This window comes from Cyrtonyx montezumae, unplaced genomic scaffold, assembly GCF_038088225.1.
Source record: "Cyrtonyx montezumae isolate F1298 unplaced genomic scaffold, pur_monq_1.0 scaffold_2, whole genome shotgun sequence".
Classification (NCBI taxonomy): Eukaryota; Metazoa; Chordata; class Aves; order Galliformes; family Odontophoridae; genus Cyrtonyx; species Cyrtonyx montezumae.
This window is the reverse complement of record NW_027071936.1, coordinates 34763983-34777021: the sequence shown is the minus strand read 5'-3', so window position 1 is coordinate 34777021 and position 13039 is coordinate 34763983. Positions and strand designations below refer to the sequence as shown.

Below are 13039 nucleotides of genomic sequence, written 5' to 3'. Positions count from 1 at the left end.
TCTGAAATTTCTCTCTGTAGGTGTTTAAATAAGATCTTTTTCTAATTGTGTTTTGAATGAGGGATTTAAAATATAATCATTAATGTGGCACATCATACTCTCCAAGTAGAGGAAGGCAAGAATCTCTGAGCAACAGTGAATGTCTCTATTAAAATGTCTGTCCAGGACCCTGAGTAGCAGTTATGGAGCAACTGTAAATCATCCTGTTTAAACTGAGGCCTCTTATAAAACACTGAGTAAGTGTTTTCACCAGAATATTTCCTTTCAAACTGCAGAGGGAGAAATGTCATGTGAGTTGATATAGATTGGAGATGCAAGAAATGTATCATTTGTTTTTATAACTATTCTACTGTCATGTTGCTATTCTTGCAGTTTTATGAAGAGCAGACTGCTGTGTGTTATAGAGTATTCATAAATGATGATTAATTAATCTATTTTGGTGGCCTACTACGAGCAAACAAACCTCAGAGTTAATTTAATTCTCTACTCTTGGTTTCAGAGGGAAAAAATACAACATTTTCAGTTCACTAGAGGATATAATATTCTCAAATCAGCCACTTTTCAATTAATTTTGAATGGCAAACAGAGCAAGGAAATTTTGTTCTTGTCCATTTACTTCTATTAAGGATTCATTTTCAATAATCAGAGAATTCTGAGTCAGCTCATTCTTACCTTAAAGGTTTACTCCTGACACTTTAATAAATTATTGTATGGTATGTGCTTGAAGGCAACAGATTCTTTTTCTTTTTTCCCAATAACCCTCTTGTTGACACACAGCCATTTATTACTATTTCTGCCATCACCTAGCTTGCCGAGAAGTAATTCTGATAAAGTACCCGAATGTATGGTGTGGAGTATCAACCATCATAAAGAAGGAAAATGTCATGAAAGAGAAAGAAAGATCATGTGTTACTCAGAAACATTTTCTTTATGCTTTCAGTTTCAAGCTAATTAGTTTCTAAATATGCTGCCGAAGGATTGAGTTTCCATAGGACAGTATTTTCCTATACTAGCTCTTTCCAGCTGGTGTGGCAGTGTAGGAAGAATTATTTTTAAAGGGGAAAAAGGATTCAAAAGCCTGAGCAAGGTTGAAATAGATGTAATCATACACCTGAAGTTGAATGATAAAAGTGGCTTCAACTTCTGTGTCTGCATTATATTTCTGTCATGTTATCAGTGCTTACAGGGCTTCTAGTTACAAAAGAGATGTCTACTGGGGAAGGGGTGACTGTGTGGTAGATAGAGGCACTTCTGTAGCATGCTGTCTTTCAGTATTAATGCATGTTGATTATACTGAACATCACTATGGACTGTGGCTGGAGGAAGACAGAAGGTGTCTGCAGTTCTGAATGTACATGGGGTGCAAGTGTCTTTCTGAATAAAGGAGAGGTAGTACCCACACTCTCAGGGACAAGCTATTGACTGCTTCATGTGGTGACATCACCCATGTAGGTGGCTCTGGCCACCTAGGGATGGAGCCTCGTGGTCCTCTGAATGGGGGCAAGCATCTGGTCACTGCTGTGCTTCACTGAAATGTCCACTTACATACTGTAAAATGGCTCTTTACATTGTCCACACTGATCAATGGGCTGCAATACAAAGAAGAATAAGGACCGACAATATGTATATTAATTTGATTTGATGTGTTTGTAACCACTGAAACAAATTCTGACATAGCTGGTTAATAGTAAGGCTCCCTTCTATGTTGGTAGACATGACATAATGTAATTAAAGTAAGAGGGACAGGCATGTCCCTCTCCTATATGCAGTAGGCTGCTAACGAAGGCTCAACAAGTGTTGACCTTTTTGTAGTGGGGAGGATTTTGTTTCTCCTGTTCCTGAAATATGCTGAGATTATCTATTCACATGGCCCTTATTAGAACAGTTATAAATTACTTTTGGATCGCAGTGTTTTTTCTACGAAGCTCAAGGTTATTTTTTATTCTTCCTGCAGTTACGCTCAGTGAAACAAAGCAAATAAAAATATTATTAACACTCAAGATGTTTCATAACAGCACTCCCAGATCTCTTGTGGAAGGTAGGAATTAACCCCTCTTTGCATTTACTTTTAGTATTCTGAAGCAATAGTATGATTCTCATCTGTTCTTGTGAGGAGTTATAGCAGGAAACAAGAACAAAATGTTCCAAGTATGGCACATGTGGGAAATGTAGAATCTAGATCTAACAAACTGGAAAGAGCAATGGCCTCTTTACACTTCTGAATGCTCTCTGTAAATGCGTTTAAGTTGCCTTCAAAATTAAAAGCACCCCACGACACTTATGAAGAATTTGCTTCTCTGTGGTGTGCAGTCATGTTTCGTTTACAGTTAGAATAATGATGTGCCTTATTTAGGGTCGGTCTGCAGCTTCTCACAAGTTGAGCTCAAAGTTGCCTTTCAATTACAGGACTGATTTCACTCTGAAAATTCCAAATTTCCAAAAAGCCAAATTCCTACAAAAGAAGCTAATTTTTCTGAATTCATATGTCATGTTTCATCTCAGGTTAAAGTTTCTTGTTGTTTGATTGAGATAAGAAGAAAAGATTAAAATAAATATTCCACTTATTAGGCATTCAACTTATTCAACTTTCCCTTTTTCTTCTACATTTCTCAACATTAAAAATGGATTGGTCTATCTGTTGCCATTATTTTGTATTTGTTTTGAGGACAAAACCATATTTTGCAAAGTATGACTGTTTTGGGGCACTTTGTAGGGATGCAGATATAAATCTATAACTAGACTCTACACCAATATATGTTTATGTAAAGTGTGTGTGCATATTTGGAATGCAGGAGTGGTATGTGCAAGTTGTTTATGGTGGAACTATGAAAAAGTAAGCATCAGAAGACTGAATGCTTTGCAGTATGAAGCAAAAAGAAGTGTTAGCCCAGGGTTGTTCATCTCCGTACCAAGGAGAAATATTGAGGAGGAATAGGAAAAGAGGAGCATCTTGTGAATTAAGACACCAGATATAAGGAATAATCTTCTCCCTGAAACAGACCTTCAATTTAACAACCGCTCTATGGGGTATCCTAGTTTAGGCTGAATAAAATCTTCACTCACTGCAGTCAGCCTTGACCAGACAAAAATGGGAAAGCCTTGAGGCTGTAGGTTCCCATTTTGTTTCATTTTCTGAAACATTTTTTTGCGCTTTGGAGGTAGCCTTGTGTACATACATTGGGTCATACTTAGTGCAAATCTCTGTCCTTGCATGCAGCAAGGTCTACAGCTATTTCTTCTGCTGGAGTTAACTTGACACTATTTCTGAGGTGGGATTGGTGGCTTTGGACCTGAGACAGGTCTATAACTGAACAGAAATTAGGACGAATGCTGCGGTAAAAGAGGTGACAGCACTAAGGGTTATCCATCATCTTTTTAAGGTCAACAGATGAGAGCAATATGCATCAGACTGGCAAGTAAATCCAATTAACTGGCTTCTCATTGGAGCAAGTGAATCTTGCTGAGTTTTTTCAAAGCCCAGTATACTACTTCTTGCTTTAGTGTTTGACTGAGGTGCCTCTTGTGCTGTTACTTGCTGACTTAATAAAAAGCTGTCTGTTTAAAGAGAATTTTTAGGAGAAATGACTCTCTCTTGTTTGTAATGGTGATAATATTTAGGGCTGTATTTATTAGCTTATCTTGACTGTTAAACGTTTATGACTGTACTTTATCGTCTATGAAGCAGGGGAGTAAAGGAGATGAACTAGAAAAAAGATACTGAAGACCTTGTGGATACTGCCGATGTGATATACAGGTTGCTGTAGATGTGATATACAGAACAATTTGTAAGAGTAGGCTTTAAATATGCCTAAGCATTTCTCAGGAGACTGAAAAAAGGGTAATGGCCAGAGAATGTGGACTGAAACTAGTTAGTTCTGAGGCTGACACGTGGATGTGGAAAAACCTCCAGAAATTTAAATTCCAGTGGAGTTCCTTTAGGCTCTCATGTGAGAAACCTGCTTTTTTTGGTTCTGAAAATATTTCAGTTTGGGAACAGTATGCTATGAAGGTTATTTTTCATTATAAATCTTCATGGAATGCATTTTGAAGCAAAGTAGATTTACTCTGTCCCTCGAACCTCCTCACTGTACTTTATGCTCTGTGCTTGTTCACAGTAGCTTAATGATAGAAGCGGCTGTGAGCATGCCTTAAAAATATGTTGCCCCAACTGGTGCATCGCAGTAATGCTCTTTGTGAAGGATCTACCTCAGTGCAGGCTGAATTTCACACCGATAGGATTGTCTTCCCTCTGGACCAAATACATTGAACACAGAAGTGCACGAATTTACATGGTTAACATCTGAACAGAAGCAATTAAAAAGAGACAAAAAAGCATTGTGAAGCAGAGCTGGTGAGAAACAACGAGGGAGGGGGATTTTGTATCCTGGAAAGAAAGTCTTTTTTTTTTTTTTTAAGGGGAAATTAAGCTGAGTAAATAATGGGAATTAAAAAAAAAAAAAGCTGGAATGGAAACAATAAAGCCAACACTGAAAAAATAATGCTTTGAAAGCACCTCATAGCACTGCAGAATGTTTCTGAGGAACTGGCAAGGCTTAGGAAGAGAGAAAAGGAAATGTCTGTTTAAAAAAGGAAAAACAAACACCAAAAATAATCTTAAGAACAATAGATAAAAAAAAAATCACCCACTATGCAATCACAACTTTAAGCTGACTTTGTTTTCCTGTTGAATCTGTGGAATACTCCTTGCAGAAATGTTATTTCTTTTGCAAGGGATCAGGTTGCTGCGAGGTTGAGACCAGATGATTTTCTGTCATGTTAAGTAGCTAGGTAGTGTTAGATTCAGCTGTTAAGGCCGTGGTATTTCTCTCGTCCAGTCCTCTAAAGAAAAATCAGAACAAGTAGGCTGAAACAAGCATTTCCTGACGGTTCTGGTGCTCTTTGACATGGGATGCTGTGCTTGCATGTTGCCAGTTGATTCTGGCTGTGTGTTCTCTGTGGGATGTGCACCCTCCCAAGGACTTGGATGCTCCCATATGAAAAGGTTGCAGGAGATCAGAAATGACCAGCAATGAGCTTTCATTGCTGGGAAGAAAGCTCCCAGACAATGCAGAAATGCACCACTTCTTTAGTTACTGACTTGAAGGTGTCTTGGGTATCAGCGTATCTGTTTTGTATTCTAAGTGCAATTTATACAGGCACATGTGGTATCGCAGTGCAGTGACAAGAGCTGTAATTCTTAGTAAGGAGAAAAATTTTCACTTTGCTATGAAAATAAGATTAGGTACAAAAGCAGTTTTTACAAAACTTAGTACATTTTTGACCAATTGATGTTTTTTTCTTTTTTTTTTTTTCTCCCTTGTTTACTTCTATTTGGTTGTGGTTGTTCTGCTGTTTTTTTCACCACAGGCATGAAAATGCTGACACTGCTTGTGTCTTAATTAGAATTTTGTGGATAACTGATTTTTGATATCACTGTCAAATCACAGTTGCATTGTCAAACAAACAGCATTGATGATAATAACATAGCACTGATTGAACTGCTAGCTTTGGTCCAGGAAAGGAGAAAAAAAATCCTATTTGAATTTTTTTTTTTTGTATGAAACAGTGAAGGAAAACTCCAATAGCCACAGTGAAATCCTATTTACCATACCAAATTGTATGTATGTTTCTAATTTGTAAATACATCTGAAGCTCCTTGTTATTGTTCTAAGCCTCCAAATGAATGAAACTGTTCAGAGAGGAGCTAGATGGAAACCTTTTGAAAGTGTTGCCCTATGTAGATTTATTTCAAACCCAGTCTGTTCACTGAGACTTTTCCTTCTACCTTTAATGAGCTTTGCTTTGAAGTGTTTATGCAAAGAATAAGTACCCCAAACTCTAGACTCACGCAGCCTTCTGCATTAGCTGGGTCCTGGAAAGGTCTGGCTGGTATTCTTGTAGCCCTCATTAAAACTCAAAGGAAAGTTGGTTTGATTTCTGTCTGTTGGTGGAATTTATCCCTCCTCTGCATACCACTAAATCATCTCTGCCAGACGTGACTCATCCCTAGGATTCATAAATTAGAGAGTGAAAATATATATCTAGCAACAAAGCATTCAGTAGAAACCATTTAAAAAAATCCATCAGAGGATCCTGTTGACAGTTTCTCAAGAAACTATCCTAATGCAATGTCACTTGAACATTTTCTAATTTAACTATCTTCATAGCATTTCTTCACAAAAGTGCAAATATTTTTGGTATATGAGCTTAATGTATTATTTTTTATACATTTGCTGAAATTGCTTACTTCACTGTGGGTAATGATCAAGGTTTCTGTATTCCCCATGCTAGTCAAGCTTCTGGAGAGAAAAATAGAGAATTTGCCAGTAGCCTTCACTGCAGGTGCTTTAATGTTGGGAAAGGATAGCAGATACCCAGTTCTTTCCCTTTCCAAAACGTAAATGCATTTTCTTTACCTCGTACAAGAGCTTAATTATCTCCCACCCTCCCCCTGCTATAACGGTTTCCTACATGATACATTATTCTTATTTTGTAAATTTGCTGCCTCACATTTAATTAAATTTGAAATGTGCTTCAGTAATCAAACTAATTGAAAAAGTGTTTCATCAGAACTTGATTATTTAAGTAGTGTTTGTTCTTGTACTTTCTGGAGGGGTTGGGGGGGGGAAGGGGAGGGAACAAGGTAGAAACCTGCTTTTTAGACTCCTATGGATGTTATAATAGCCAGAATGTTACCCTATCCATATGGATGTCAATGCAGAGGAAGAGGATGTATGGACAGTGATTCAGGGCTTGAAAACTGGGCACCTCTCCTGGAAGCTGGTGCTAATTTGTTCCATCGAGTCTGGGCTGAAATTCATGCTAAATGTCACTCATACCCTCATCATGCATGTGTCTGCTCAGAACGGCTTGTGCCACCACTTGTTCACACATGTTTAGGTTCATTTCTTTGCCTTTGCCTTGGTCAGCTAGGAAGCTAGGAGAACAGAAACAGCTGACTTCTAGTTTCATTTTAAACAGAGAAATATCTGTAATCGATGGCAAACGGTGGTGGTGTGCTGATTTTATTCAAAGGTTTGCAATTATTCCTGAAATTCATAACAGACTGTAAAATACAGTCTTAAGTTGTGTGAAGCAAACCTTTTACTGGAGTGTTAAGTGTAGATTTTCACTTCTGGAAGCCTCGTCTCAGAATAACAGCGGGCATGAAGTGATTTCAGCCGTACTCTTGCCCTCTCCATCAGGTGAATACAAGTGGTACCACTTAGTGCTAAGGGGCAGCTGGAATTAGTGGGGTGGTAAATTAATGCTGCGAAGGGAAAGGGGCCATGCTGCACAGCATCTCTTTACTTGTTTTGCTGGTGCTATCAGTCTCTTCTAAGCAACAGTTTCATCTGTAACCCTTTCTAACAAGGCAAACAGAAAGAGGTTTCATATCAACAGAGCCCCAGCAGCTCTGGTTGCTTCCAGGCCTCATCAGAAGCTGACACCAGCAGTGCTGTGTGTAAGCGTGGGTATGAAATACAGAGCGCCACTGATCCGTGCCCACTTGAGGGGGAAGTTCATGCCTGCATAGCTCCTGCCAGATGGCATTTCTTCACACATGGCTCAAATCCAATAGTTACTTGCATGCCTGTTTTATAGCTCAGAGTACCTGTAACAGTGACTTAAAGCTGTATCATCGCTTTAGGGCACTGGTTTTATGCGTAACACAGGTGATATGTTGCATATTCAAGGACATGAGGAAGATGCAAGGATCTGAAGCTTGCTGTAGATGGTGTTGGAGGTCTGTGGACAAACGATGCTCAGAACTGGACCTAATTTGTTTAGGAGGAGACTGTGTAGTTCTCTCCAATAGTTAAGCCAGGAGCAAACAGGCACCTGTTTACCTTGTGAGAGACCAGACACTGGGACCCAAAAGTGAACTCGGAAACCATACTAGCCAAAACTGATGCAATTATTAGTTTTTGTATATGCAAATCTCCTCCTCACCAGAAAAAAAGTCTAATCTGTTGCTTTTAGATTAAAAGAAAAATGTAAACAGTGTCAACAGTTCAAAAATAATGGTACAGACGGTTCCTTTTGCTGCAAAACTTAGTGGGGTAACTACAGTGATAAGTGAAGCAGCTTACATGGAATGGGGGACTGTGTTATGGTTAAGACTTTATTTTATGGAAATAATTTCTATTCATGAACTACATTAGGCATTTCATTAAATAAAATGGAAAAAAATATGATTTTTCAAAAAGCCTTTGCATTCTAGACAGCTGTTTATTTCCATAATCCATTCAGATAGCACACACTGTTTTATACCACACTGCTCTTGGTAAAGCCCCAAAATGCGTAGGTTAATATCCAAATGTTAAAAAACAAACAAAAAAATAGCATACTCATTAATGAACATAGGTATGTGAAAGTCTTCTAGGCTACATGTTGGTAAGCCTCACATTGCTATTCTTACGGTAGTTTGGAAAACAAATCACATTCAAAGCATACTTTGGAATAGACATTCTTTTGATCTTTTTCAGTAGATACCATGGATTTTAGGATACTAATCTCGATTGTGTTTCAAATAAACCACCAAAATTCTACACCTTTTCTTTGAATAAAAGCCAGACCTCCCCATTCGTTCATTTGTGTGCTGTCCTAATTTGGTATTTGAAAAAAAGAGGTGCTTATCTATTGCTGATTTTGTTTTATTATTTCTTCCTACTCACATTGGTAGCCTTCTGAAATAAGGCTGGATTTTTTCTTATTTTTTTTATTTATTCTCATCAGCACATATTTCACAGGGTAGTGTACCAACCTGACTTGAATGATGGTGGAGTTTTGTGGTATATCTTCAGCTCACACATGATTAAATTATATTTCTTCCTGTCTAAATAAGCACTGTATTGGAGTAGATTCATACTTAACTCAGAGTTAGGGAAGTGCATGTCAGTATTTCACTTGTGTGGTGCAGCTCAATAAAATATCAGTTTTTGATGAGGTAGAGATAGAAAATCATAAATGTAGAGGGGGGAAAATCAAACATTAACAGTATAGATATAAAGCTGTTCTTTTCAAATGCCACCCAATACTATATATTGCCATCTCAAGTTATTGGAACATAGTTTGGTCATAACAAGCTCAAGTGCTGAGAAAAAAATCAAATAACTTTCCTCCTCTTTTTTTTTTTTTTTTTTTGGAAGAAGTCTGATGCTGTGAACATCACTGATGCACGATTAAATCTGGAATGCTGTATATGCCATTATGTGTCACCTCCTTAGGAAGTCTCATGTTTGCTGCATCACTTCTGAAACATCATACCATTAATAAGCAAAGGATAGAACTGTTTTTCTTGAGCTTTCTGTTATATGCAGTGTAACAAGTGGGACACTTAGTGTGCCTGTCTGTGTTGTGAACCCCTTTAGGGAGAAATTTGGTTGATTCTGGGTGAAGAGCAGCTGGCAGAAGCCTTCTGCTAGAAGGAAGTAGATGTTCCAGCCCTTGTGAGATGCTGCGAAATAATATACTTTGGAGAGTGTATTATGTATTGGGATAAGCCTATCTGATTTCATCCTGTTCAGTAATACTTCATGAAGTCTATAGGAAAAATGGAGGGTGTGAAAAATATTTTGTAATTTAAGGAAAAGGTGAAAATGTAGAAGAAATCATGGTGGCTTTAGCATACTCAAAAACGTGGATCTGGGATATGCAATTGATGGAGGAAATGAGGATACTCTGAGCATCCCTTTTCTTGGGAAGAGATCATCTACTGATGCTGAGCGCTCACCTGTTTAAATCCGAGTAAAACTTCAGATAAGTCAAAGATAGCACAGGTGATAATCCAAGTATGAGAAAAGCCTCAATAAATATCAGCAGCATCCCAAGCCATGTTAAACTAAATAAACTATGGGAAGAAAAGCGTGTGGGAGAGGTAAACAGATAGAGGATAAAGAACAGCCTTATTATTTTCAGATTAGTATTCCCAAATTAGCTGTCACGTATGATATAGAAAAGATTCTAATAGACATGTCCCTTTTCTTTATGAACACTGAATTGCTTTGACTCAGGCACCAACTTAGCTCCCCAGCCAAAATTTTCACACACAATCATCTAATTATAGAATACCAAAATCTATACTTATATCTCTAAATAAAAGTGACCTGGATTTGAGAGCTAGCTTCAGCTGAAGTTTCTATACCTCTACAAAAAAGTCAATGAGTACCAAAATTGAAAACCATTGAAAATTAGGCCACCTACCAAGACACAAGTCATTTATCTTGTAAGTAGAGTGCCATGTATGAGTGGAGCAGGAGGAAGGGAGGACAACAGCAAAAACAAATGGTATGATTTTTGACCTTCTTCTAACCTCTAAGCTGCTGTCTCAAATGGCACCAGGCTGTTGTTTACTTCAAAATGTGGCATTTGCAGTTATGTAGCTTTCCTCCTTGATAAGCAGTCACATCTGTGTACCTACATACATTGTGTTGTCTTAACTATGAGAGCACGTGCATTTTAGCGTAACACAGTTCAGACTGTTTTATTGAGAGACAAAATTGGTCAGTAGCTATACAAATCATCCCAAAGAATTTAATGCTTGTGATCAGACCATATGTGTGCAGATTGTTTGTGCACATATACATCTACATACATATGCATTAGGTTATGGTTCATGTAATGTTGACACCGAAAAAGTGCAGAACTGAGCACAAGATATTCTTGGATAATACTGTTCCTGATGCTATTCTGCAAGTATTTTGTTAAACTATTACTTTCTTACTTGGTTGCACTTGCCTCATTAGTAATGTTCAGCCAATTTCATCTTTTTTTCTGGAACTGTTAGGTGATGTGTAGGCATTAGAAGGCTATATAGCACCTGAGGGTATCTTCTTTAGCTACACAGGACCTATTTTTAAGAAGAGGTGGTGAGGGAATTAGATCAGCCCTGAGCCCTGGTGTTTCCAACAGAATCTCTTAGGAGTATGCAGAACCATGATTGGGGAAACAAAAAGAAAAGTGGAATAAGGTCACACAATTCTCTACCCTCACTGTTTTCTTTTAATATTGGTTAGACATGGCAATGCCCTTTTCTCTTGCAAAGACTCGGCTTCAGGGTGAGAAAAAGATTGAAAATGACAGGAATACATTTTCCAGCAACTTCCTTCATACAGTCAGATTTTTTTTTTTTTTTTGCTGATTTTTGGCTGGTTTTTGTTTCCTTCTGCTTAAACTGTGTGTTCTCTCTGATCAAGTAATCTTTTTAATTTCCCAAAGATCAAAGGAAACTAGTACCTTTCCCTTCTTCCCTCCCTCCATCCCATTGCTTAGTGTGTCCAAAAGTAGCAAAAGAAGGTACCTACAGGATTCAGAAGAATGGTGAGGAAAAGTTCACCTCCTCGGATACTTTTGTCCAGCTCCTGAGGACCCCCAGGATATTCCTTGTAAAAAATAGTATGAGTGAAAAGGCCACAGGTCTGTCGAGGGAGCACCTGAGAACAAAATGACAGCACCACTGTAATATTAACTTATTTCTGCAAACTTACTCTAACATATTCACTGTAATCCTTCCAGCAACTTAAAGCTGCAGTCCTTCCCAACTCTGTAACCCTGTGTGTTTACAGACTCCTGTGCACCTTCTGCACTCTCACTGTAAGCAAATTCCTGCAGATACGATTTTCAGATGCCAGATGCAAAGCTGCATCACACATGCAGACTGCTTTAGTCAGCTCATCCAGTAATAATTAAGGGCTTGTTTCCGAGTGTTTGGAAGAGAAAGAAAACAAAAAGCTAAACATTTCTTCCCTTGGCAAGGTTAGTTTATTAAAGGATAAATAATGCTTCCTGACCGTCTTCACTGTTGAGGTAATTAATGTTATTGGGACACTTAAGTGGGTTTGTATTCAAGGCTATGGGCCTCAAATGAAAATCACAGTGGAACCTTTATCTTGCCTGTAAAACCTTTCCACGACTGTTGGAGCATACGTGTGAGAGTGATCTGAGGTCAGGCCTCTATCCCATCATCATTCAGGAGGTTGCATGTCAGTAACTTGCAAGCTAGCAGATGTGGGGAAATAAACTGATCTTAGAAAATGAGATGTTTTAGTTACATTTCTAACTACTTACAATCAAAGAGTTCTTGTGCAACAAGTAAAGACAACAAATGTCAGAATTTATTATACTGTCTAATATATGCAGAGACAGGTCATGAGGAGAAGGCCTTTTGTTTCCCTGCAGTCAGTGCTTTCATTTTTATACTCAGTTAAAAAAAACAACAACCATATAAACCTTAACTTCAGCAATGCATTTTAATGTGTAATTGTGTGGCTGAATTCAAGTCTATGCCAATTATAATTGGACTTTGTACAGTAACTTACTGGTTTTGATTAAGACATATTGAAGGAATGGCATCAAGTTGCTCTGGGGAGATTCAGGTTGGATGTTAGGAAAAACTATTCCAAAAGAGTCATTAGGAACAGGCTGCAGGGAAGTGGTGGAGTCACCATCCTTGAAGGTGTTTAAGAAATGTGGTGTAGAAGTACTTAAGGTAATGGTTTAGTGGGCAGTATTGGTGCTAGGTAGTGGGCAGGGATGAATGACCTTAGAGATCTTTTCCAACCTTAATGATTCTAGGATTCTATGTTTCTTCTGTCAGAATTTTGATCCCCTAAATGAGATTTCACTTGTGCAGGCAATATTTGCATCCACTAGGGCTTTTTTTATAGGTCCAAGAATCTAGCTTTGAAAATTGTATTTCTAACTTAGGTTATGCAGATATAAATTTTGCAGTTGCTTATTTGCAGTTGCCTCTTTCCGTCTCACAGTCTCATCCATTCCAACTTTTTCCTCTTAGCTGCTGGCTAGGAGAATGGGTCAAATAATTTTACACAATTTCTTGCCTTCCAAGCGGGTGAAGTAGGTATGTGAAGAGCCTCTACCTTCACACCAAATGTGGGGTACAGAAGAGTCAAATGTGTTCAGTCCCTGGCTGTGGGAGATTCAGGAACACAGCTCAGAAAGAAACCTCGGCCCTAGAGAAGTACTGGAGGAGATTACTTCCACCTGTTCATTCTCTCTAGTGGTGAGTTTCTAATCC

At 38.2% G+C, this 13039-nt stretch overlaps 1 protein-coding gene across 1 annotated transcript in view; it reads right to left on the bottom strand.

The window, feature by feature from the left end:
• LOC136048932 (bifunctional heparan sulfate N-deacetylase/N-sulfotransferase 4) overlaps positions 1–13039 on the bottom strand; it is a 101429-nt gene that overhangs the window by 27507 nt on the left and 60883 nt on the right. Inside the window, exon 6 of the mRNA XM_065736859.1 lies at positions 11307–11435. Coding sequence (XP_065592931.1) covers positions 11307–11435 — 129 coding nt within the window. The remainder of the gene's footprint in view (positions 1–11306; positions 11436–13039) is intronic.